The sequence below is a fragment of the Micropterus salmoides genome, unplaced genomic scaffold, assembly GCF_014851395.1.
Source record: "Micropterus salmoides isolate LMB-PRFRI ecotype aquatic unplaced genomic scaffold, ASM1485139v1 Ms_hic_scaffold_23, whole genome shotgun sequence".
In the NCBI taxonomy this organism is placed as follows: Eukaryota; Metazoa; Chordata; class Actinopteri; order Centrarchiformes; family Centrarchidae; genus Micropterus; species Micropterus salmoides.
The window spans coordinates 5,180,044-5,205,604 of NW_024041484.1; the positions used below are offsets into that span (position 1 = coordinate 5,180,044).

The 25,561-nt window shown below is 41.5% G+C and overlaps 1 protein-coding gene across 5 annotated transcripts in view; it reads right to left on the reverse strand.

Annotated features, from left to right (window-relative positions):
- Positions 1-25,561, reverse strand: part of osbpl8 (oxysterol binding protein-like 8) — an 87,615-nt gene that overhangs the window by 11,205 nt on the left and 50,849 nt on the right. For all 5 annotated transcript variants that reach the window (XM_038738467.1, XM_038738466.1, XM_038738464.1 and 2 more), the window contains 14 exons: positions 8,538-8,611; positions 7,097-7,177; positions 6,580-6,681; positions 6,209-6,412; positions 4,667-4,751; positions 3,593-3,758; positions 3,265-3,490; positions 2,825-3,009; positions 2,021-2,102; positions 1,825-1,923; positions 1,582-1,678; positions 1,349-1,447; positions 1,132-1,229; positions 41-130 (listed from right to left, as the gene is read on the reverse strand). In XM_038738467.1, the coding sequence (XP_038594395.1) occupies positions 41-130; positions 1,132-1,229; positions 1,349-1,447; positions 1,582-1,678; positions 1,825-1,923; positions 2,021-2,102; positions 2,825-3,009; positions 3,265-3,490; positions 3,593-3,758; positions 4,667-4,751; positions 6,209-6,412; positions 6,580-6,681; positions 7,097-7,177; positions 8,538-8,611 (1,688 nt within the window). The remainder of the gene's footprint in view (positions 1-40; positions 131-1,131; positions 1,230-1,348; positions 1,448-1,581; positions 1,679-1,824; positions 1,924-2,020; positions 2,103-2,824; positions 3,010-3,264; positions 3,491-3,592; positions 3,759-4,666; positions 4,752-6,208; positions 6,413-6,579; positions 6,682-7,096; positions 7,178-8,537; positions 8,612-25,561) is intronic.

A 25,561-nucleotide genomic window follows, 5' to 3' on the forward strand; every position in this document is an offset into this window, starting at 1 on the left:
CAAGCAGTCATCAGAAGAATGTGTGAAGAACGTGTCTTACCCAGTGACCTTCTAGCGTAGCTAACACCTCCTTTCCCAGCTTGATCTTTCCAGAGACCTGATTGACACTGTCACTGCTGCCCAGGAATGGCTGGAGGAAAGAGTGGGAGAGAAAGGAGGAGGGAGAGGGAGGGGAGGGGGAAGGAGAGAAGGAAGGGGTAGGAAAGAATAGGAAAGAAATGGAGAGGGTCGGACAAAAGGACCAGCAAGAAACGAGCAGGAAAAGCATATGGCAGCAAGAGAAAAATAAAGGAAGGTGAAGAAGTCGAGAGATGGATAGAGGGAAGAGAACAGGAGGAGAGTTTGAAGAAGGTGGAAGGAAGGAGAGATAGATGCATACATTGAGTTTACTTGCTGTAATTGCTGTGGGAAAAAAAAAAGACTGGTTTATCATGTTTAATTTTATCTGCATTTATGCGTCTGTAGTAATTTAAAGCAGGATGGTATAGTATGGTTTGGTTTGCTCAGCACAAAAAAGCCATGAAACTGTAAAAAAAAGCATTTGAATATTACATAACTTAATTTAAGACCAAAGGTAGCAACCACCATCAACTTCCAATTTCCAAACTTAGTTAATAGCTACTTAATGGTTCAAATAGGGTGCAGTGTATTCACAGGTACTCATTCACTCTACTAAACTAGATGTGGCAAAAAGATACCACTTAATGGTGAAAATAACAAAAAGTCTAACAATGAGAGACCCCTATCGCGATCTGTATTTTAAATGGAAATGAAGTGATTTCCCTGTTTGCGTTCCCTGACATGTACCTGTTGCTAGTTCATGATAGAATGATGCAGTAGATGGTGTGAATCATGGTATAGAAGATGGGGTGTGTTTTCAGGGGAGAGGGGAGTGGAATGGTGGAGTTGGTGATGGCGTGGGTGGGGTGAGACATTCAGAAAAGTCACGTGAGAAACTGTTTTTGAAAGAAGACTGGGAAATACTGTAGCTATACATGTTTTGAGGACTTCTCTCTAAAGACGTTTATTACTCAACAGCTCTGAAAGCTCCTACACTGTCAGCAACGGACTTAAACAATCTACAACTCTGAAATAAGTACCTTTATTTTAAAGTAGAAAACACAGCCATACCTTCAGTTTAAACTCAAGCTGAGCGCTGTAGCCTGTTTTCTCACATGCAATGGTGATCTGACCACCCAGCTCCAGGGTCATGGTCCCATACAGGATGCCTACCAGATGAAAAAGCACCATTGAAAAATTCCTTTATCATTTCACCACAAACAAACAAACACAGACACACACACACACACACACACACACACACACACAGAGTGGGTCGCACTCTGACCTTTACAGTGAGCGTAGGGCATGTTCATCACATAGTCCTCTCCCCGGTTGAGAAAAGTGAGCCGAGCCTCCCCGTCCAATATGGCTGACAGGGAGTTTCCTAAAAGGCAAACAGCAGCAGTCAGTGGATACAAAACATAGATAAACAGGCAGCTGAATAATTATTAGCTTTTTTTAAAATTAGAATTCAAGGTGCCTGGGGTGACATTAATTGGACTTTAGTCACGTGTGTACCGTAGAACTTGGACTTCGCGAGGATGCTGCCACTGAGGCAGAATCCGTCCTTCCTGTTGCTGACATAGAAGGCTGACACTGGAGGATGATGGGATACCTGAAGAAAAAACAAACACATGATATAGTCATGTAGGAGGAAATACAGGAAAACCTATTTTGGTTATAGACTTATCACAGATAGCTGTGCTCTTGACCAATCAGATTGCTAGGAGTTAGTGCTCTTATTAGCCGCGCTGCTGTTACCTGTTCTGCGATGTAGAAGGTCTTGCTGTTGGTCTTCTGGTGGAGCCACATGCAGCGGTACGTCTCTCCAATAATGGGGTTATAAGGCTTCTTCAACCCCTGTGGATTACATGCATGACATATGATGTACTGTATGCAGAAAGCATGTATACAGCTCATGAACATGAAGTCAGTTGTACATGTTTATTCTCCTGACCTTTGGCTTTTTGTAAAATCCAGAGATGTACCACTTCACCACCTTCTTCATTCGGTTGTAAGCGTTCTCTTCGATTGCAGCCCTGAAAATTAAACAAACAGTCCAAACTTTGTCCAGTCTACTATTGCAAAATTATTTTGATCAACTCAAGACCCCCATATTCAATGTGTCCTCACAGTAAGACCCCCTGAATATGTTTTACTTTCACATTCGATGAAAGTGTCCATATATCACCTTTTACAGAACAACCAGTCACTGAACTTCAACTGTAAATGCACATTACAAACACAAGAAATCACTGGTAAATTAATGCAAATAAACCAAGATATGTGTTCTGATGTTAAATACTAAATAAACAACTGTTGACACATGAGAAAATTCCTCTATATGTCATTGCTGAAGAAGATAAAAGACCACGTCATTAAACAATGATCTGATAAATGTCTTTAATTAGATATTTTGACAAAAGTGCCTTTTTAAGTACCTGTTGGACCATGTCAATTTTTCTTTGCAAATCCAGCTTTTTTTTCTGTCCTTACAGAGGCTAGACGCCGTAGCGGTATACAGATTCTCATAACAATAGAAGGGACACATATAAGAAAGTAATAAAGTCAAACAAGACATTTATTAATCGGATTTTTGAACTTTGGACATAGCCAGGCCAGCTTTTCCCCATAGTTTCCAGTCTACGCTAGCCTAATCCAATAGCCTGCTGGCTCTAGCTTCATATTCAGCACAAAGATATGAATGTATTGACCTTCTCATTTAACTATTCCTTTAAAAATGGAAAATGGGAAGGCTTACTCTGACAGGAAGTCTGCGTGGTAGTAGTAGTCAGAGAGTTTGTCCAGAAAGGACCGTGGTTCCAGGATGAAAGTGGGTAGCACCACCTTGGACAAATCCATGCCAGGTCGCACCTGCTTCAGCAGAGTCCAGATCAGAGACTTATTCTCCTCTGATACTGTCTCTGTCTGGGCAGCCTCGCCAGCCTTACGAAAAAGATGCACACAAGGGTAGAAACGTTATGTATGTTTCATATCTGCAGCCTGCAATAATACTGCAGACATCCCAGAAAGCACTCAAACATATGAAGACAGATTTACACAGAACATCTGAAACATTTGAGTGTTGTGTGACTGTGCACCTGGCTCATTACACAAGAAACTTTATAACAAAAAAAGCTGAACTTTTAATTCAAGGTAAAGATGAAAATGGTTGCAAACAGTGGACTCTTTGTCCCCTACCTCTCCAAGTTCTTCGTGGGACTGTTCCAGGTACGGGGTTTCCCGCAGATGTTCATTAGGGTCCAGGTCAATGTACGAGTCGTCTTGACGCTCTGACGTGTCACTGTCGCTCTCCTCACTCTTCTCCAGGCCTTCTGGGTCTGACTCCTCGTGGTCCTGTTCACCCTCCCTGTCTGACTTGTCTGAGTACAGGTCTGGGTCTTTCAAGTGGTCACTGTCATTAAACCTGGAAGGAGGGCAGATTGGTAGATGATACATAGATGGTACATCTGAAAAAGAACTTTAAGGGGGAATAATATAGGTGTAGCTTGGGTTTGTTGCTACTCACTGGAAACCGTGGATGTTGTGGGCTCGGAGGAGGCTGTAGAAATTAATGGAGTGTTCTCCGCCGGTGGCTACGGTGCTCATGTCCTCCTTCCCCTCACGGATCATGGTCCTCTTCAGCAGGCTGGAGCACTTCAGGGCCAGCTCTAAGGCGTCCATCCAGCATCGACCTGGGCAAATGTGTTGTAATAGCAATGGATACCAGAAAGGACTAGGTTATTGAAGGCAAATGCTCAAGGATACGACAGTGCATAAAACTTACACTTGGGGGAAGGGAAATATTATACACCAGGGTAAAAAATACCACTTTGGACACTGTTTGAGCATTCCAGCACCATGGAGAGGCAGTCGGACAGGGGGAGACTAGGTTGGATGTTTCAGCACCATGGACAGAGACACAGAGCAAGCTTGGCTGTGGCTAAAACCATTCACTAGTTCACTTTTTACTCACTATGTAGAGAATTTTGTCTAATATTATACCAGTGGTTCTGAAATCTTTCTTTTGTGCCTTTCAGAAGCCAAAAAACCCCCAAAAAACATAAGGCCTCCCACCCCTGCACAAACTTTACCAGTACTGGGGAAACTACTAACAAACAAGCTAAGGTGATTTTTACTGAAGTAATTTTTTAAAAGAAGATACAGGTTAGCGAGACAGCCATGCTAGCATCAGAGTGCTCCATTCCCTGACAGCAGTGATATACTGTATTGACAGAGCAATACAAACTCACATTACTGTTTAAAGTAGTCAGTCGGTGAAGACAAACATGCAGGAGGCAGGACAGTCCACAGGTTCATATGGTCAGATATTTTGCCACCAATTTAGGCATTTAAGAGCACAGGTGTAACATTGGTCTGATTGTTTAGACATGCCGTTTTAAGATAAGGAATTGGTTTAAAATTTAGGGTTATAGTGTCACTTCCCCGAAGGGCCAAATACTGCAAATAAAAGTTGTTGCAGTTTTAAACCAATACTGATATTGCTTTATGAAGCTGAGGCCAATGTGTGTCACTCAACGTAAGCTGCTACTGACAAGACTCAGACAAATAGCTGCGGTGTGATTGACAGCCTGTCTCTTACCATCAGACTCAGAGGCAGCACGGAAGATGAGGTGGCTGCTGGGTAATGGCTGAGTGATGGAGCCAACTGCTTCTCCTTTAGGACCCTGATGGCACCAAGAAATAAAGGGAGGAAATGAATGTTATACATCTAATTCAGTGCTTATGGTTCAGGTAGGTTTCTTTTCATTTTCATTTCTGTGGTTTCGCCGTTTCAGCTACAGAGTTTGCGTTTTTGTCCAGTTTTCATTAATTTATGTGCAAATAGAGGAAATCTAGTCTCCCGAGTATGTCATTATGCAAATGAGCTGTGAGAGGGGACAGAAGCTGACTGAGTGAAGTGTTTATTTAAATAGTGAAGAGAACGATGTGGAGAGCCGGAACGCTGTAATCTAAAACACAGACCGTTTTTTGTGATTCAAGCCTTCTCGTAGTGCAAACAAAAAGCAAAACACTCGCTCGTATTGCGAGGTCAGTGATGAATACCAAATCACAGCTGGAGTGGACGAATGAACAGAGCTGAAAACACTGAAACAAAATGAAAATGCATGCTGCTAAATATAAAAATAGCCTAAATTAAACAAAGATGAGTTCTTAATTATACAGATAACCTCCACATCTGTTTCAGTATTTGTTTTAAATACAGGGAACAAAGGATTTTGTTTTTAATGGAAGAACCTTTTCCACCGTTTATCTGCTTGTGTTCATTGTGTTTTGTTTGAGAGCAAAAACAGGCTGCTTTCAAATTCATCCGTCTGCGTAACAAATCTTTGGCAGTATTCTCCTTCTCTAGCTTTCAAATTCTATTGTGGCAAATAATGGGTTCTTTTACCAGTGCTAAGCTAAGCCAACGGGCTGTTTCTGCTAGCTTTACAATATTGTATGGATATGAAAATGGCTTCAAACTTCTCATCTAACTCTTCTAATCTAATTGTGTGTAAATGTGTATTTTCAAAATGTCGTACTGTCCCTTAAAAGGCCAACTTTGCAGATGTTTATGTGTATGAATGTATTATAATTATGTATTATTATGTATTATAATTTCCCTCTGAACTCCCTGTATTGAAATGTAATATATTTGGGAGACCTGAGTATGATTCCCACTATGACACATCCACCAATGTGTCTCTGAGCAAGACACTTAACCCCTAGTTGCTCCAGAGGCGTGTGACCATAAATAGCAATTTTAAGTCGCTATAGTATCAGCTAAATGACAAACTATTATTATATGTGTATATGTGTGTGTGTGTTTGTGTGTTAGTGCATTTGACAAGACTAAAGACTGTGTCCTTTTTCCACTGGTGAAAATGATCATTAACTTTACCATTAAACTATTTTATATGTATCTTTACAAGCCTTTCATTTATTCATGTCAAAACCTTTTAAGAGGTGGAATATATTCTTGAGATATTGGCTTATAATATTTGTAAATTTCCCTGACATATTCCGCTTTTTTCTCCTCTCCCTCAATTTTCCCAGCCTCAAATGCACACACTAAATGCACCACAATACACGTAAGAGTCACTGATGGCAGCGAATCCTGTATCTTAAGTTTCATCCCAACCTTGACGGCCCAGATAGACTGCTCCAGCGGGTGGAAGAGCTTGAAGCAGAAGCCGTCCTTCTTAGAGGGCCTTTCGATGAGCTCGCAGGCGTTGAGCAGCACCGTTCCCACCCACTGGCCGTTTTTGTGGGTTTTATAGATGAGCAGGACGCCTGGTTTCAGCACACACCACAGCTTGGTCCAGCTCTTCAGAGTGCCACGGATCTGGATCAAATACAGATGAATGTCAGATAGTCTAAGGCTTTACTGAACAAACAGCACGGTTTAGTGAGTGGCTGTTAGGAACACCATCCACAAGTTAGCCACTATCCTTAAGTATGGTATACAGTATCAACAAATACACATAAGCAGAAGTAAATACACATTCCCACCTTTAGCCAGTCGGCCATGACGATGACAGAGGGATCAGTGATGGTGCTGAGAAGCTCCTTGGTTGCCCTCTTCTTTTCTTCCCTGTAGTTTTTCTTTTGCACCTACAGGGAGCAGAAAGAGATCATCAATTTACACCGTGAATATTAAGATTCCACACTTGCTTTCTCGCTGAATTATATTTGGCAGCACATAATGAGACTGGAATCACACTCCTCAGTGTTCCTGTTAACATAACGCCCGGTACCTTCTGACTGTAGAGTGAGCTATCTGATGCATTTTTATTTACACACTTTAAATGTAATGTATCCTGTGGTGACAATGGTGCACAGATTGAAACAATAAAGTTCAACCTATCTAATGCTCAGTATTTCACAGATACGGACTCACAGTGTGAAACAACAGAGCACGGCAAGCATCAGCAATTAGGCTAGATGTGACCCTCCAGATAAGGGTATTTTTAAGATTCAGGCCTGTGAATTAGTGTCCGAAGACTTAAGCGGATTTAAACTTATTTACCTTGAGGGACTCCTTTTTGGTGAGCTTTCCTCCAGACGCTGACACATCCTTGTCTGAGCCATTGTACAGTTTTGTTTCAGACTGTGAACACACACACATAGGGAGAAAAAACCCAGGGATTTAATAGCAGATAACCAACATCTCCATTATTTCTATATCTTCAAATAGTAAATACCTATCTATCTTTGGTTCGCCTGTCATGTTGGGCTGAGAAAACACTACTCAAACCTGTCTGATGATTAGAACCAAAGCTTTCAGGTGAGGATTTGTGTTTTTAAAATGTGTGCGGTCTACTTAACAATCCCCAGCTTGTTTACTTGCTGCACTCTGTGAGCTGCTCTGAATAAAGTCATCCACTAAATGACTACATGCAATCGTGGCTGCAAAGCAGTTCCCTCTTAATGACAAATCTATTAGCACGAATGATTCAATCAACAGAGTTCGCTGAAATGAGGACATCATCACATTAAACCTTTTTTCACGAAAACATTAGCAAAGACTTGCAACACCAGTGGAAAACACCTAGCGCCCAGAAGTGAGTGTTTTCTTTTTCCTCTCAAGCTCGTCTGCTTCCCCGGTAGCCCAAACTTAGCTCAGTTAGCCGAATGAAGCCTATAAATGCCAGTGTGGTTCTGTCTCTGCCAGCTCCCTTCACAAGCCAATTGGAGTGATTTAAAGTGGAGAGACAGACGGGGATATGCGAGGATCCTAATGCAGGGCTACTTAAAGCCTTAAACGCCCACAGGCAGGGTTGGATAAACATGGAAGGTACATGATAACACAATCTTCTCTTTTAAATCCTTCAGCATCCCCATACAGGCTGAGATGGCTTCTACTCCTCAGAAGATTGATGGAGGTTTAATTCTGCTTTTCCACAGCTTTTCTAAGATGGTGGATGTTCTTGATGGCAAAATATAAACATCAAATGAAGTCCACAGATAAGGATTCCTCCAAATCTCACCTTGGTTTTGGGGAGCCTTGCTGACAGCGAGCTTTTGAATCTCTGAAACGAGTATCTTTTCACATGTCTTCGTACTTCACAAAAACCATAACAAAAATTCAATAGGATTCCTGCATGATGAAAGCATCTCTGCTGTGACTCAGAGGGAGACTCAGACACCCACGTTTGTACTGACAAACATATTTGATGTGGACCTCGACAGATAAACTAGACGGGCCTCCTCCACACTGAGCTCACTTGAAAGGACGGCTGAGTGTGAATTTTAGTTGATAAATGTCTGATGTGTACAGTGTGCTGTTTAAGATGTGTGAGTCATCTCAATGTAGGCTTTCTGACGCCTCAGGCAAGACCGGGAAAAGCAAAGAAGACGTGCAGTTATTCCCATATTCTCTTGTCTCATTACAACGCGCACACCAAAGCGCCCAATAGTTCCTTCCCACCCATCATAGTATGTCATCTCAGTGGAGTGATTTTCCTTACCTTGCTCTTAGATATGGAATGTGAGTCCTCTTTCAAAGGCAGAGGCAAAAGGTCCTCCTTCCCTCTCTCGAAACCTGTAACAAAAAATACAACAGCATTAAGAAATGTCCAGCCTCATTCTCCGGGTACCCTACAGTATTCCATTCCAGTAGACAACCTAATTGCGCAACAGAAATTTAGTTTTCAATGATAATCTATTAAGATTTATTTTTTCCTGCGTAAATGTCACTTTATTGTTCCCGTTGATTTCTCTGTTTAGTGGGAAATATATCACCATTACTGTTTTCATCATTTATTCCATTAATTGAACACATCATTAATAATTTGTTGCAGTAACAGTTTGCTCTGCACAACTTTATCCTGATTGTTTCCGGTGTTGTCATGTCCGCTTTTGTGATTCCTGTAGCTGTCGTTGGTGAGATTAACAAGCCATTGCATAAGTCCAAATGTCTGAGTAGCTGATTGGAATCCCTTTCCATTATGTCAGTCCCGGGAGCTGGCTGTTCTTCAAAGCATCTGGAAGCAAGCCACAGAATCTGGATGGCAACAAGCCGACGCCCGCTGAACGTCCCTAATCTGAACTGAACTCTGAAGTTAAATAAATTGGCTGGTGAAAGGAGGTTCCCGGTTTTAATCCAGTTTGGCTGGCACAATGTGGGTGTTGACGGGAAACTCAACGTGCTGACTCAGTTTCCAATGGCTCCAATGAAGATGCTGAGGGAAATGTGTAAATTTCCCTTAAATGTCAAACTGGGCAATGATGAAGATGTAGTTTAATGTAGATTTAGCGGGTTGTGTGAAACCTAAACAAATGTAAACTTGCTGTTCTTCATTTGAGCTCCATCTTGGCATTTCTACTCTTAGTGTGCTTGTTTCTAACCAATTAGTCTAACCTCAGCAACAGATTCCCCACTGAGAACCCGCAGTTGGTGACACTGGCAGTCTAAAGGTGACAGAAAGCCTGTAAATATTTTATAGTATCCGTCTCCTATCCACAGGCCATCAGTATTCAGCCATGAGAATGAAGGAAGCACTGCTGAGTTCTGTTAGCAGGATCATAGTAGCTGTGACAAAATATGCATCCTTTTATTCTTCCTGCATACTTTCATTTTGTCCTGCAGACATCCAGGATCTTGAATTTTTAAATTACTGTTTTCAGAGAAAACCCAAGTTTCAAACTCCACGCTTGGGTTCTTTAATAACAACAATGTGATGTTCAGTGCATTACTGTGCAGAAATGCTTTTGTCATATCCGTATGACATATATTTTAACAACCTGCCTCTTCTACCCTGCTCTTCAATTCCCAGTAATGCCTTTTAACAACCTCCTACATTACTAGCTTGCTTGCTGGCAGCGTATTCCGTGGAAATAGATAAAACAGTAAGGTTTGTGATAGCAGACAAACGCCAAACCAAAATGCTTCTAGAATTGAAAGGCACAATATTGCCAAAGTGTTTCAGGGGGGTATTTTCTTTAACTAGCTAGCTAACAGAGTCTTCTGAACATACATACAATACAATCTAACTAGTTTTCCCCCAAACAATACCTCTTGGTAATAAAATAAAAAGCTGCGGTAGGTCAACAGCCTTGATGTAAAAGTGCTACTTGAGAGAGCATCAACTGTATACCTGCAAGTCCTGTTCCAGACACTTCAGCGATATGAATGATTAATGAAAAAATCATGAAAGCATGAATCATGAAAGCACTATACCTGAAAGTTCCTTATTTTCTATGCCAACCTGCATGCATGAAATGAAAATTCATCTAGAAACAGGAGTGTTTCCATTTAGCTTGCAACATTAGAGCTACACAGGGTTTAAATTAGCTAAAGCTCCAATAAGGCAACCACAGTGCTATACCTCGAGACATGAGAGCATGCATTTGCTTTTGTTTTATTGTGGATGTAGTTTCCGTGATACATTAGTTGTCCCACCAGACCATCTGTGCCCACTTGACAGGCCCATCTCCATGCCAACATCAGCTGGAAAACAACTCGACGGCAATTCACCCGCTATAGCAAACCATAAAAGGTTACATAACTCACCATGGCTTCCCTTAATGTCAACGTATAGGGAGGAAACTGGATGTTCATAATAGAATAATTGAGTTAATTAAAATGTGACATTGTCTAAAAAAACATTGTATGAATATTTGCATCTTCCTCTGCTCTGTTGTTAAAGCAGAAGGCTTTAACTCCCATGTTCCCTCCCTCTCTCAAGAGCAGTACTTAACACACTAACTGCAAACTAGTAATGTAGAAATACCAGAATCATCCGCCTTTGTCCAAAATGATGGTGTGTTGTGGAATTTCATGCAAATATTTAGTAAAAAGATAATCCAAGTGAGACAAAGAAACATCACACCTGTAACAGATGAAATATTTTGCAATAAAAGAATGATAACTGAGGTAATTAACTCGCTCATTTGCATGCTTGTTAGCCCACCGTATTTGCAATCAAGCAATCAAAATGAAAGTGGTCCACTGTGATGAAGTGTCCCATTTCAATGCGAGACACACAAGGAGCCGCTTTCTCCACTCCATTAAAACTTGTGTTCAGAGACCGAATTAGGTTACCATGGCACAACGAATACACACACTCAAAAAACTATTGTTTCAAGCTGAATTATTTTATTATAGTAAGAAGAGCTAGGCATACAGCTTGTTAAATAAATATGGCTAGGTGCCATAATGATAAATTAAAAATGAAGCTGAATATTTAGCTTCCTTACTCCATTTTGTGCAGAAAAACACAAGTTCATTTATCAGTATGTCTAAAATAAGGACTGAAATTATGTCTACCCATGTGGCCATTGCTAATCAAAGATGTTTTAGGACTATAACTTGTTCAAATCACTTCAGGTGTCACTTTTAGGATTCAGACAAAACCTTTCTTTAATACACACCACAATACATTAGCTTCTAAAATAATTCACCTTGGGTATGTGGTATTTTTCATGTGTAATCTTAATCCCAAATAAAGCCCTTTTAGGCAAATTTCTGGATTATGCAAAATATTACGGACAATGGATGGGCCTAAAAATGGGGTTTGTCCTGAGGGCTACAGTAAAGTGTTTCCTCTGCTAAGCCCAACGCCAGAGCAGGGAAACAATGCTTGTGTGAAACCACCAGGAGATTTTAGGTAAAGAGGGTTTTAGTGGTGTGAGTGTCACAAAGAAGTGATTTTAAGTAGGAATAATGATGAGCCTGACTTCTCGGATGCTGCTATCCCCATCTGTGTTATTTTGGCCAGGACGACACGAGGGGTGTATGTGTCTTTTTGCCCACAGCTCTTAATGAATGCCAACTGCTTGTAATTTAAGTAACCTAAGAATTAAATTATTCATGTCATGTTTTTTGCATTGAAACTCCTATCCACAATTACCCCTCAAAGTGCGGTGCCCTGTGGTTGCTGATTAATAATATAGCAACCTTTTTGATGTGAAACGATCTAAAATGTAGTCATGTAATGTAATGTACCCTCTTTGCAGCCAAATTCACAAAAGTGTGGCAGAAGAAAGCTCTATAATGGAAACAAATACATGAAAAGTAAAAGATATCCACTTAATTTGCATAAAAAAAGAGCAAAGGAATGAAGATCAATGAGAATTTCAAGATAAAACAAGTCTTTGCCAGCTTGCTCAGTGAACATCCTTTGGGAGATTTCACTGGATCAAAGCTAAATTAGTCATTTACAGCGAGTGAGTCTGTTTTAATTTTGATGGAAGTACGAATGTTTTCTGGCACAAATTTACAGTAAATCTTTTCCCAACATTCAGTGTGTAAATGGGCTAAATCTAAGCCTTGCTCTTTGTGACTGAGTGTCAGGGCGGGAGTGTATGTTTGTGTGCATAGCTGGCGTTTTAGAGGACTCACGCCCCGCTGCAGACTCACAAAAACCTAGAGCTGCAGTGACCTCACTCTGCATCAGAGATCACAGACAGGAGAGAAATAGAGAGAGTAAAGAGACATAAAGGAAGAGCTATACGCTGCTCCAGTGAATGTCTTTCCACATTAACGCTCCGCCTCACGAAATGAATACAGTCTAGATCACCCATAGCACTACACCAAAATTACAGCATTACACTGATTTCCATTCAGTTTGACCTGAAAAAAATCACTTTAGAAGAATGATCTGCCGTCGTCTGCGGGTTGCGGTGTTTTAGACATTCAGCACCTCGACCCCTGAAATCACGTCATCTTAATCCAATCATGACTAATGCAACACTGACGCTGCCCCTAACACTCCAAAACCAGTTCATTATCTCTTTTTGGACAGCTCCAAGGCAGTCCCTGTGGAGCTGGTATCGTAGATTCTTCCTGCACCAAAGGTCATTTTAGGGAAAAACTGATTAAAAAAAGATTGGTTAAACTAAATAAACAATGCAGCTATGCAGAACACTATGCTTATACGCTCCTTTAAAACATTATTCAAAAGCTACTGTATTAACTCAATTACGCTGCTATATTTTGCAGGGGAAATGTGAAAGGCTACCATGGCAACAGGCGACTTGAGAACAACAAATGGAGGGAAAAGCTGTCGGCACTCTTCAGAATACATCAATTTTAGGGAGCAAATTGCCCGAGTGTTTGCTACTGGGGAAAACCTGCCATGGCAACAGTCTCTACTACTTTGGCTCAAAAATCATGAAAACTGAAACTGCTCTGTGTTTCACAGGGATTTTTATAACTGTCGCACAATGCGCGTACACTGCGTGTGATCAGAGTCGCTTCAGAGCATCTTTTGTGTGATTTGACAGTGCGGATTACAAAGGCAAGGCATGTTTATTTGTGTTTCACAAACATTTCAACAACAAGGCAATTCAAAGTGCTTTACATAAAACATAAAAGCAAAAAAGGGAAATAAACACATTAAAATATAATTTGAGGAGGAGGAAGAGAGAGAAAATAGTGAGGGCCACAGAGAAGAGACAGGCCAGAAAAAGCGACAGAAAACTCACCAGAAAACTGTGGCCACAACTCCAAAAAAATCACATGACAGGCAGGCACGCATTTTTTTTTTTTTGGGAATAAACATCACTGAATTTTTTAAGCATCTACCTCTAGATTTACAAGTTGATTTTAAAATCTATATTTTATTTTATTCTGTAAAGGAAACGAGTACTCTAGCTTTAGAGTATCTTTAAGCATGGCACTTATAAATAATTGGGGACTTGGCACGGTCAAAATCAAAGCAGAAGAGGCCAAGATATCCTGACTTAGTTACTAGATTGGGACAAGCTCCAAGAATGCTGTATCCTACACCTCCCATAATGCAATACCAGTGTCATCTTTCCATTGACACTGTATATGTCTTAGAAAACCCCCAACCCCCAGTTAGTAATGCAGGCTTTCTGCTATAAATGTTTAGTCTCCAATATGATGACAGTGAATTTATCAGGGTTATTTTCTTAGACTTAGACGAATCATCACGTGTAAAATTGGTGGAATTCAACTTCAGAAAGCTTTAACAATTAAAAAAACCCAATAATTTCAGATACTTTAATATCCCTTCAGGTCCTTCTTTGCCAAACCATTACACACTTTGCTACTGTAGCGCAACACTTCCTGTGGGTAATCAAAAACCTGTTTTATCTCACATTATCTTTATGGTCAGAGACTCCACTGAATGTTCCAACATACAGCCTAGTCACGCTGACCTCAAGATGAGCCATTACTCAATCTAATTATCTAATTATTGACCACTTTAGCTTTATAAAGGCCCCATTTACAACCTGCAAATCAAGCTCCCTCTTAGTGAGTCCCTGGCTACAGACGAAACAACAGTAAACAGCAGAGCGTAATGTCCCCGGTCTACATGAAAGGGTGCATCCACTCAATATCAGGCAGCAATTACACAAATGAACTGCAAAATGTTATTTTACTTTGGGATTCAGTGTATGTGTGGGTTATCACAGTAGTTTGCAGGGGTATAAAAAATTCTGATATTCAAAACAGCACAGCTGAGCCCAAGCCTGTTGAGCCAAGCCCTTGATCATTTTAATATCCAGCAGGCCTCGTTCCTGGCCTTCAAACCTGTTTCTTAGCCTGTCGGCGTACTGCACAAACAAACATAACAACTACTGAGATGAAGTAGCCCAATCCACATTAAAAGGGCTGCTTTTTTATTCTGTCTGCACACAGGCGGCTTGATGAGACAGAAGGGCATTATGTCATGGAACGGGTGATATTTCAAACAGGATGCGTCTGGATGAGAGTGGGGGCATTAAGCAGGCTGTATTACCACGGCTGCGTTTTGTGTTGGTGCTCTATTTAAGGTCTACCCAAGGCTGTTCATTAGCCCTGGGTAAAGACTGCAGGCAACAACCAGCGGCCTTGTTTACAAAACTGTAGTATTTCCCACATACAGACTTTACGTGGGTGGCTGTACAGGTATATTAACGGCCGCCGAGGTATATCTGGTGACAAGTTTTAGCATTTTGTAGAGAAACAGAGAAAGATGTAATCTGGTAGGCTATTACTATGTTACAAGATATTTTACAAGCACAGACCATAGCAACAGTGAACACACCAGGGCAGATGTGATTCGGTACCATGGTGATTTGGTTACGTCATTACCAGGCCTCCTCCACATGTGGTGCACATGCTGCTGTACATGCTGATATCGCGGGTGACAAAATCCCCCAAAAAACGTGTCAAGAGTGGCAGCATGTGCCAGGCACAGTGAATGCTGCTGGCTCAAAAGGTTGGACCCTCTCCAAATTAAAAAATAAGCGGTCCAACAGAAAAGTAGAAGCCAAAGAGCTCGACTCCCTTGCTGAGCGACTTGTAGGAATGAGAATCCCTCCTGAGTAGTGCCGCAGGAGGAGGGGGACACCGGATGACCCAGGTACATAATTTGTATTCTTTGTTTGAAAAGAGAGTAAACAAAATGCGTTCAATTTGTGTTGAAACACTTTTTTACACAATCAAATTAGTCATTTTCTATAGTTTTCAGTGGCTTCACATGCAAAGACAATCTAACGACTCAATTAACAAGGCTAACTAGGTTTCCCAAATTGTACTTAGAAAGTGGCGTACGCCCTCTTTGTTGCCTACGCAGCGTTTATAAATGAAGCCCCTTGGTGTCCCAATCTTTTGATATTTAGAAGACTGTTGAGGAGAGCCAAACTACAAATGTGCTGCTAAGAAAATGATACTACATTTATGCCACATTTGCTTTTGGTCATCAAAGTACTTCCAGGTAAATGTATTTTACTCCCTGAAAGATACTGGGGTGTGGGTTCATTTCTGGCACAATTAGTGGCCTAATTGTGAACCTTGATACTCTTTTGTACCGGCCAGAAAGAGTCTGAGTAGCACTGAGAAGAAATGCAACTAATGACTACTGATAATACAACCCAGAGTCCAGTGTGATGTCTCATTTAATGGCTCTACCTGTCTTTGTGTCCTCTCTATAATCAATAACTCTTTCACACTGGTCATGTCGCAGCTGCTGTTCCACTTCTCAAAAAATAAAAACTAATCTTGACTCTTCTTTGACCCAGAACTACAGGCCTATCTCCAAGATACCTTTTAAAGCTAAGGTGGTTGCTGAGCAGCTTACACTGCCTTAGATGAGAACAATATTTTTGATAAGTTTCAGTCTGGTTCCCGCAGTAACAAATATATGCCATTTTTGCTTGAAAAAAAAAATAAATCACTGAAACAATTGATCAATTATCAAAATAGTTAAATAGTTAATTTTATTTTGATCAGTTAATCAACTAATCATTGTAGCTCTAGCACCAAGTAACAAATGCTGCCATCAAATGCTTGCTCAGATTTTCACACTTTCCTTAAATCAATTAATCGATTATGAAAATAGTTGCAGATTAAACTTCTGTTGACATACTAATAATTGTTTTAGCTTGTTTAAGTAAGATAGTGAAAAATGTTTGAATATTGGTAGGCGTTGTAGGCATTATATCTGACAGGGTTTTTCCTGCATAGAGAAATTTTTGGCGCCCCCCAAAGAGGTTTTAGCGAGCGCCAAAGGAAAATCCTCAGCGCCAAAATGATCAGAATCGGTAAAAAACAACAGCCTTTCAAATCCTCTCCGATTGTGTTTTAATAGTCATTTATCAAACAACTGTTGAGCAAGCAGAACTTAAACTTAAATACGACGACTTTGACTTCCAGTCACCTTTCCTCTCATCCACAGCGGCTGTATTTCACACATGCAGCTGGCGCTGGATTAATAAACCAGCAGCTGCCTGAACGCTCCGTTACGAAGCTCGCGCTAATGACTTCCTGTTATTTCTCACAACATAAAAGCTGTTTGTGCTTGAAGTGTGTCGGTATTCCTCTGTAAATCAGAGGGAGTTTTCTGGGCACTACGTGACGCTCACCTGGTTCTCGCCTGCCTGCTAACCTCCGCAGGCAGATCGGAGCCTTTCATGCAGCCGTGTGTATAGTGGCTCATCAAAGTCACTTTTCGTTAACCAACCAATCACAGCCTGGAGGAGGCGGGACATTAAAAAAGGTTGAGGCACTACAGCAAACTTTAGAAATGTTTAACTCGTCGTTCTGTATGCACAGTTTTTATTTCTGACAAGTTAATTTGCATAAACAAATTAGACTGACCACCAGAGCATTTTTCTTTAGTGACTGAAAACAATCCACAGAAACTGCGGTTTTTCCAACTGGAATTAATATTAGGCTACAAATGGTAAGTTATAGTAGCCTGTACTATTATCTGAAATTATAATGAATTTACAAACATTAGCATTAAACGTTAACCACAGTGGTGTAGGCCAAAGAAATTGGTTTTATTTGTGAAACAGCTAAATCTCAACTAATAAACTATCTGCAGGCAAATTATCCAAATAAAGTGTACATGTTAAATATTATTATACTAACATTATACTTTCTATTTAATGTTATATATATTATATTTTGTTTATCAAATGGTCTGAAATAACAAGAAAATGCATAGATTTCGTACATTAGGTAAGTCATTGTCTTTACTGAACCCATCATGCTTACTGTCGCCCCCCCAAGGCCCATTCTGAGCCAGGAAAAACCCTGATCTGCACTTGTAATGAAAAACTGTAAAATATACCCAGGCCCAGTCACAATGGGAAATTAAATGGCAAGAGATAATAAGTTGACTGGCAAGCATAACCACGAAGTTGAGCTTTTGACACTACACATATTGCCAGCCAACAAAGATTGAGTTTTCACAGCCCCAAAGAAAGAAAGAAAGAAATCCTGACGTCCCAGCTACGCAACAGTAGGCAGAATCACATTAGCAGACTGTCCTCCACTGTGGAGCCGATGAAAAAACAGGGAGAAAGACGTAAGAAGTAATAGAAGGATATAAAAAAAACAAAATAAAAAAGTAAGAGCAACCCGCCTTCACCATCTGTCTCCTGCAGTCTCTCTTAAATGTGGTGCCTGCTAGCAGAGTGTCTAAAAGAAGGATGAATGGAGCCGAGGCTGAGAACTGACTGTGAGGAAAAACACCATGACTCAGACAATGTCTCGCGGCTCAGGTTATTTGCATTGCTGGAGTAGGTGCTAGTTTAGAAGGGAAAGACCTGCGCTTGTGACTAAAAGGCCACCCGTCTGAATCCGCAAAACATGGAAAAGTCTGAGGAGAGAAAGACAATGGCGAACAATCTCTTCCCTCAACAACTGCTGTTAAGATGCCCTTGAGCAAGACACAACTGGCTGCATTGCACCGGCAAACAGCAGAGGGCCGAGGTTGTGTTGGATCACACGTCTGAATTACTGCATTAAAGTGTGGCAGTGTTAGTGCACAGTCAGCCTTAGTCAGATGAATAAAGGTTAAAAACAGTTATCTGCAAAGGTGGAACAGAGAACATCCACTCTCTTAAAGCTGCAGCGGCTGCCAGCTGTCTGCCTCCACCTTTGTGTCCTTTTCAGCAGAGCAAACACAGGAAAGGGAATTTTTTTATACAAATGAACACTAAACTGAATTAATCCTAAATGTTCTGTGGGATTTGGTGTACTTCTGAAAACATAAAATTATCACTGCACTTCCATTGAGGTATCACTGGGACCTGAATAAAAACAAATCAGCTGAGCTGAGCCTTCTGGATTCATTAGTTTGATACTGTTGTTAAATATCATGGTGCTTGAGATTATTTATATTGGTTTGACATTTAACAAATGGCCAGCTCATTTTAACTTACAGCTGAACTAAAATTAAAATCAATACATATATCCTCCATGTTTGCTTTACCTATTATAGCCAAAATTAAACAGCTGGGCGAACTAGCTACTGCGTTCAATATGGAAGTTTGCTAACCTATACTTCCTGAGAAAAGAAACGTAACAGTACCCACATGTTGGATGTTGTAGTGGAAAAGATGTTTTAAATGACAGATGACGGCAACACTATGTGGTCTTGTGGGATGTCACTCATCAGCTGCCATGAAAAACTCCCACCCAGACGATGTTTCCACAAATATGTCCACAACCATTTTATCATCTTTTGAAAAAACGGACAATTCTGCAGTAACAAAAAGAAGATTTCAAATTTAAATTTGACTTCAAATTATTATTTCACAGTTGCCTCCATTTGTGTGTATCCGTAAGAAAAGATTACATTGTATTTGAAAATATAGAAAACCTACAATAGGAGAAGGACTGTGTTCATGTGTTCTTTAGGTTCTTTCTCTCTGCAAACATTAGTGATTTTTGTCATACCAGCCAACCTTCACTAAAACCCAAGACTGAGCATACATGAACCATTGATGCGTCCAAACAAGCTTACAGTGTACTGATCACAAGAACTCTGTTCATTTTCCCTTAATCTAATGCAACCTACTGACAGTCAATCTGTAAATAACAGTCGCCACAGCAGAGAACTATTTGAAACACCTCCTTCACAGACCATCGGTCCACACACAAGTAACCAAGGTCTGCTCACTAGAGATACTAGTTAATGACAAGGTAAACCTACAGGGTCTACTAATGGGTCAGCAACACTTCCCAGTGTGGAGGTCCACAAGTACAGTCTCCACACCATCATACACCCACCTGACAGCGAGATGGGTGACAGCTCGTTATAGCCCCCGAAAGAGGCATTACGGATGAGTTTGCGTCCGTCCGGGTGCGGAGGTCGAAGCGACGCTGTCCCGCCGCACGTGGAGAAACGGCGGCGACTCAGCAGGCCCTCCTCCTTCATCATGGGGCCGGCGGGAGCTCCTTCGGTGTGGGAGGAAGGGAGGGAGGGGTGGGGGAGTAGTAAGGAAACTAAAGGGGTAGAAGGTCGAGAGGGGGGTCGGGAAACGGTCCGATCCGTCCCACGCAGCTAGTGAGCCAACCAATGCACACACACACACAAACACACACACAGAGCAGCTCAGACAACAGGCACTGAAGCAGTGCAGTATGCTGCTTTCCTCTACGCTTCCTTCAGCAGACTGCTCCCTTCCTCCGTCACACACACTCTCGGTCTCTGCTCTGTGAGTGTGTATGTGAGCAGCAGCCTGTAAGTACTTAATAACGAATAAGCTGAGCCCCTCCTACTCCCTCTCTCCTCCGGATGGGTAGGAGAGCTGCATCTTAGCTTGAAAATAGCCCTTATGTTTATCTCATCTTTTTCTTCTGCTCAATCTCCTGCTACATTTTGAAGTCATGATCTTAGATTCAAAGGGACACTTCACCGCTTTTCAACCATATTTCAATGGATTAGTCATCCATCGGGGCGGCATGAGGTCTACGATACCGCTTCATCTTGTCTCAATATTGCTCCAGGCAATTTTAGTTTCACCGTTCACTCTTATGACATCAGTAGATGATGGAAAATTAGATAAATGTATTTTTCTTCTCTCACAACAGCTATGGAAATTGAAAACAAAAAGTAATTCCAAATTCTCACATATAAAAAATTTACTACACATACACATTGTCTAAATAGATTTGTTTGAGCCACAGACCACGGATCAGTAGAGGCATAAGCTCAAGATGCTACTTACAATCCTGCCTTCTAGCTAGTGGCTAACACAGCCAGGCAGCAGCTAGTGTGGCTGCCAAATGGACTGGAAACAGCAGAGCCACTTCTAAAAGTAGAAGTAGTAGTAGCTGCTAGAGTAAACAAGATTTTGATTCAGTTGCCCACCAAATCCAGTTGCTACCCTTGAAGCTGATGATACACGGGGCAACTTTTTGAGCAATGTTGCTGGGCAATCTTGCTGGTGGCAAGTCCGACTATGTTTTGAACGGATAGTGGTGGTGCGGGGAGGGTGGCGGAGTGGTGGGGGAAGGGGATTACGGAAGTAATCTTTACTCTGTACCATTGACGGCAACATTGCCCAGCACCATTGCTCTAAAAGCTGCTCCGTGTAGCATCAGCTTGAGAGTTCCACCATTGAGTGTTTGGCTAGTGCTGCCAGTTCCAAGGACGTGCTGGTTCATGTGACAACCGGGGGCCACAGACTACTCTGGTTCTTGTAACCTATTCCAACACCTTTGAGCCACAAAGTCATATAATCTATACATTCTAATATACATGTTTTACATTACATATTTGTTTTTTAGCTTAATGGCAACTTGAGTCTGAGGCTTTAAGTCATTCTTGATCTTAGAAGCAGCCATTGAGAAATCAGACTCATCACAAGGTCCGTTTTGTAGCTCTTTTGGTCGGATCACATGGTCTTGATCAGCAGATAGGGTTTGCCCTGTTGTCATGGATTAGTACATGTTCAAATCTTTTTGAGTTTCAATTCATTCTTGACTTCAGAAACAGCAGCTGAGAAAAACGATGAAATGAGTAGATTGGCAAACATTGCTTTGTCTAACATTTTGTGTTGGAAATGCAGCTGTTGTTTTTACTCGTATCAGATAAGCAGCAAGGCTTGCTCTTCGTAGGTGGAAAAGCTTACAGTCTGGCATTTCCTAGGCTGGCATGGTGTCCCTCACGTACAATACATACTGGAACACTGACTTCTTCATCATTACAAAAGGATCCTAAGAGGTTGTTGTCTACATAGACCACATGTTGTTCCTGAATATCCACATTAATAGCTGTGAAATGTCCCTTTAAGACACTGTATGTACATGTTCTCCCTCTTTCTAATCACACTCTCTCTTGTCTTCATCACTCAGTTAACGCAGCTGGTAAACTATGACTGCTACGCATCTGACTGCACACACAGAAGCACACACAATTACAAAACATAAGCTCTATTGAGGACAGAAGGAAGCACTGTATCACACCAGTGCTCAGTTGACCCTACTGTATTCCCCAGACATGAACCAGGAAAATCACTTACTTTCAAACACAGGCTACATATCAGACCAACAAACAACTACGGGAAGTGGATCAATCAAAATTGGAATTTATTTAATATACATCTATGTGTTGTTGTATTTACTATTTACTTATTCAGCTTTAACAGCTGGAGAGTCATAATTCAGATTCACATGTAGTGTCAGATGATAAAAGACTCCAGTGTAGTGGTGGTGCACACTGACTGCAAATTGCTTTATCGGACATTAGTTTCCTAGAAATGTATCATATGCATATCCAGCTGTTTTTCACAAATAAATGTGCTTAGACAAGCTGAAATCTGGATCTCCTTTAGAAGTTTTTTTGCATACTGTAAGTAGCGATGTTAGGTTGTTTTGGATAAAAAAAACAGAAAACTTGTTTATTTGCTGTGCTAAAGGCCGTGAAAGATAATCAAGGTCATCAGGATGGTTCATACCATGCGACAACATAGTGTTGCTTTAGAAAGGATTCTGCAAGGGCAGTGGTTACTGTATATCTGCAGAAATGAACAGGCTTGGCATTGGGCCTTATCTTGGAAACCCAATCTGCGGGACACATTGTCTGCTGTTGATCCTTCCACAGTGTACGGGCATGATACCAAAGCTTGCTACCAACTGTCCAGGGTGACATTTCATCCAAGACAGCTATGAATCTTAAAACTGATAAATCTGCAGCTCTGCCTGCCTGACTCAAATGTGCTTTAATTAACACAGGTAATTAGGGATGTAATGTTCTGGATGTATAATTCAGATTCCAGAACTAATTAACCTGCTTGCAGAGGAGAAGCCCATTTCGATTTTGAGAGGCACTCAACAAACTGGGTCATTTTTAAAGTTATTTCCAGTAAAGCAAGTACTGTCTCTTGTTAACGAGTACTGATTCTGGCAAATCCTAACATCCCCATATTTACTGACAGCACAAATGGCTTTAAGACACTGTAAACATTCAAACAGGCCAGTACAGGGGTGAGCGAGGAGCTACAGGTGCCCTGTGGAGGAACACAACAGTGGAGCTGTTGTGTTATGTCACAGTAACCCAAGATTACACTACATCTGACACCAGTCAGTGCAAGTGATACATACACTGCAGACAGCAGGTCACATGCAGCCAGACATATCTAGGCTTACATAAAGGCTACAAGGAAACCCTTTAAGCCTGGGATTAGTTTCGTGAGAGGCTTTTTGAACACTGGCCTACGGGCATCTTCTGCTGTATTCCTCTCCTTCTAGTTTCACTGCAGTCAGGTGCTTCGAAGTCTTGTTTCTGTCCACATGACAACTTGCAAAAGCCATTTAATGTTGGCGTGATCTTCATTCTATCCTCACGAGTGGCACAATGCACACATGCGAAAAGCACAACACAGAAAGCCTTGGGACAGCACAGATCAGAAATCTGCACGGGTGTGTGTGTGTGTGTGTGAGACGGGGTTCATGTGAGTAGGTAAAACTAGGACAACATAGATGTCAAGCTGCAACACTAACAAGCACTACATTTTCAAGTGGTGCTACTTCATACTGTACCTTGCTTTCCTTCAGGCTAAAAAAAGAGAAGTGTCCCAAGGTCAAGTGTTGACAGGACTCTAAACGCCCAAATCATGCTACAAACACCCCTACTTTAGATCCAGTTTTTGTCAGTCCAGGCAAGCCTTCGGCCGTCCGAGCAGAGCTCAGGTCCCAAGGCCGAGATATTCTCCATCACCTTTGCCCAGTCCTTTACTTCCAGGCTCTTTGCTATCTACAGTACATATCTCCGCTGTCAAGCCTTGTGCCTCTTAGCGCTCAGGCCTCCCGGGACTCATCCAGTCATTGGATGAGAGCGTGTGCGGAAGAAGGAACGCTGGATTGGCAGTGGCTGAGGGTTCAGATAAGACCTGCCCCCCTCCATGTTGTTAACCCCGTCTGACGGCGCATAATCCCTTCGGCTGAGCTTAAATCCATGCTGACCCCACCTGCTCTCTCCTGATCTCTCTCCTTCGTTCAATTCCCCCTTCCCTTCAATCTACAGTACATATTCGTCATCTATCAGTCTTCTCTTTGTTTCTTAGTTTTTAATCTCTTTTCTCAATTCTCGCACTACTTTCCCCTCTTCATTACGTCATTCTCTCCACCTGCGTCATTCTCGTTCTCCGCCCCTCTCTCACTCCCCAGCACAGGCAGACTTTCTGTTCACCTGGAAGGAGGACGGCAAGCGAGTGAAAGGCAGTTAAAGCGCGAGTGGCCTCAAAGCTGATTGATAAAGCGTTGCTCTCAGTGAGACATAAAGAAAACAAGGCAGGCAGACCCTGGACACCAGAGTCTGTCTGTGCGTATGTGATGATGCAACAAATCAACAAACACTCCAGCTACATTATGAAAGCAGTTCATAGCAGTTTTTAGAAACGTATAATCCATCTTCTATCTTGATATTTGAGAGTTTAAAAAAGTATGATACTGAGCCCTACAATTTGGTTATTAAATATTTCTGACTGAGCGGGGCATTTTAACAGTTGAAAAATAAAATGTGTTATCTGTGATGAGTTCACATAAGTAACATCTATTAATATTAGCCTAGCCGACGTAGAAGTCAGGCTTGACTCTACATCACGGAATAGTAATTTAAGCTCTACCCTGTTTATGTAAGCTTTTACACATTTTCTAATAACGGTTGTTGGGTATACCGTCCTGGTTAAAGGCACGGTGGTGCACTGGTTAGCCCTGTCGCCTCACAACAAGTAGGTTCTGGGGTTCAATGTTCTCTTCGTACGTGCATGGGTTTTCTCTGGTATCTGATCATTTCCAACTTTTGGTAAATGGCCTGTACTTGTATAGCGCCTTTCTAGTCTTCTGACCACCCAATAACACTCATTCATCCACTGAGCCACTCAGAACACACACATTCACACACCAGACTAGAGGGGAGAGACTGGAGGAGCCAGGGGATAGAACTGCCAATCTTCTGATTAATGGGCAACCCGCTCTACCTACTGAGCCACAACCGCCCCGTACTAACTTCATTTAAAAATGCCAGAAAACACAAAACCAGGTTATCTTGGTTGGGAAACCCAAATATTGTAACGTTGTGATTCACAAGTAAAACAACACTTGGAAGAGAATCTGAAATTCACAGTTGTGCTCTTCGCACCCTTTTTCTTTACATGCAAAAGCCTGATAATAACTAGAATGAGTATTTACAAAAGTAAATATGTGTGAGAGCTGTCAGCTGTTACCTGTGAATGCTGCTGCTGCAAAGTACTGCTCCATCAGCAATTTTTCAAATCCTAGAGTGCTACCTACAGGTAAAAGAATCTTATGCCACAGACTACTTCAGTTAAAATATTCAAGCCGCAATCGGCATTGGACGGGCCCTCGCACATGAAGCACGTCAGACAGTGTTGCAGATGCCGCAGCCCTCCCGATGCGGCTCTGAATTGTCACGCACTTTGGATGCTGCACAAAATGCTACTAAGTTAAGTTACTTCCTGTGTCACCTATGTGGCGCAAAGGAGCACCCAGTAACTACACGTTATGTCCCCGTACATCAAGTGTGGAACATATTGAGAAAATGTCATTTAAATCACATGACTATTACACAGAGCTTACATCCTGTTGCTAGTTGGTTGCACTATGACTATAACTGAATTGTGGCTGCTATCACATCTGTCAAATTTGGTACAGATGTGAGCATGTACACTGAAGTTATAACAAATTCCTGTTTCGTGGTGAATCACTGATATTCCACTCCACGTCACGGGCTGCCCCAGTTGACGAAAACTCACCATTTGTACAACTTGTAATCAAAAA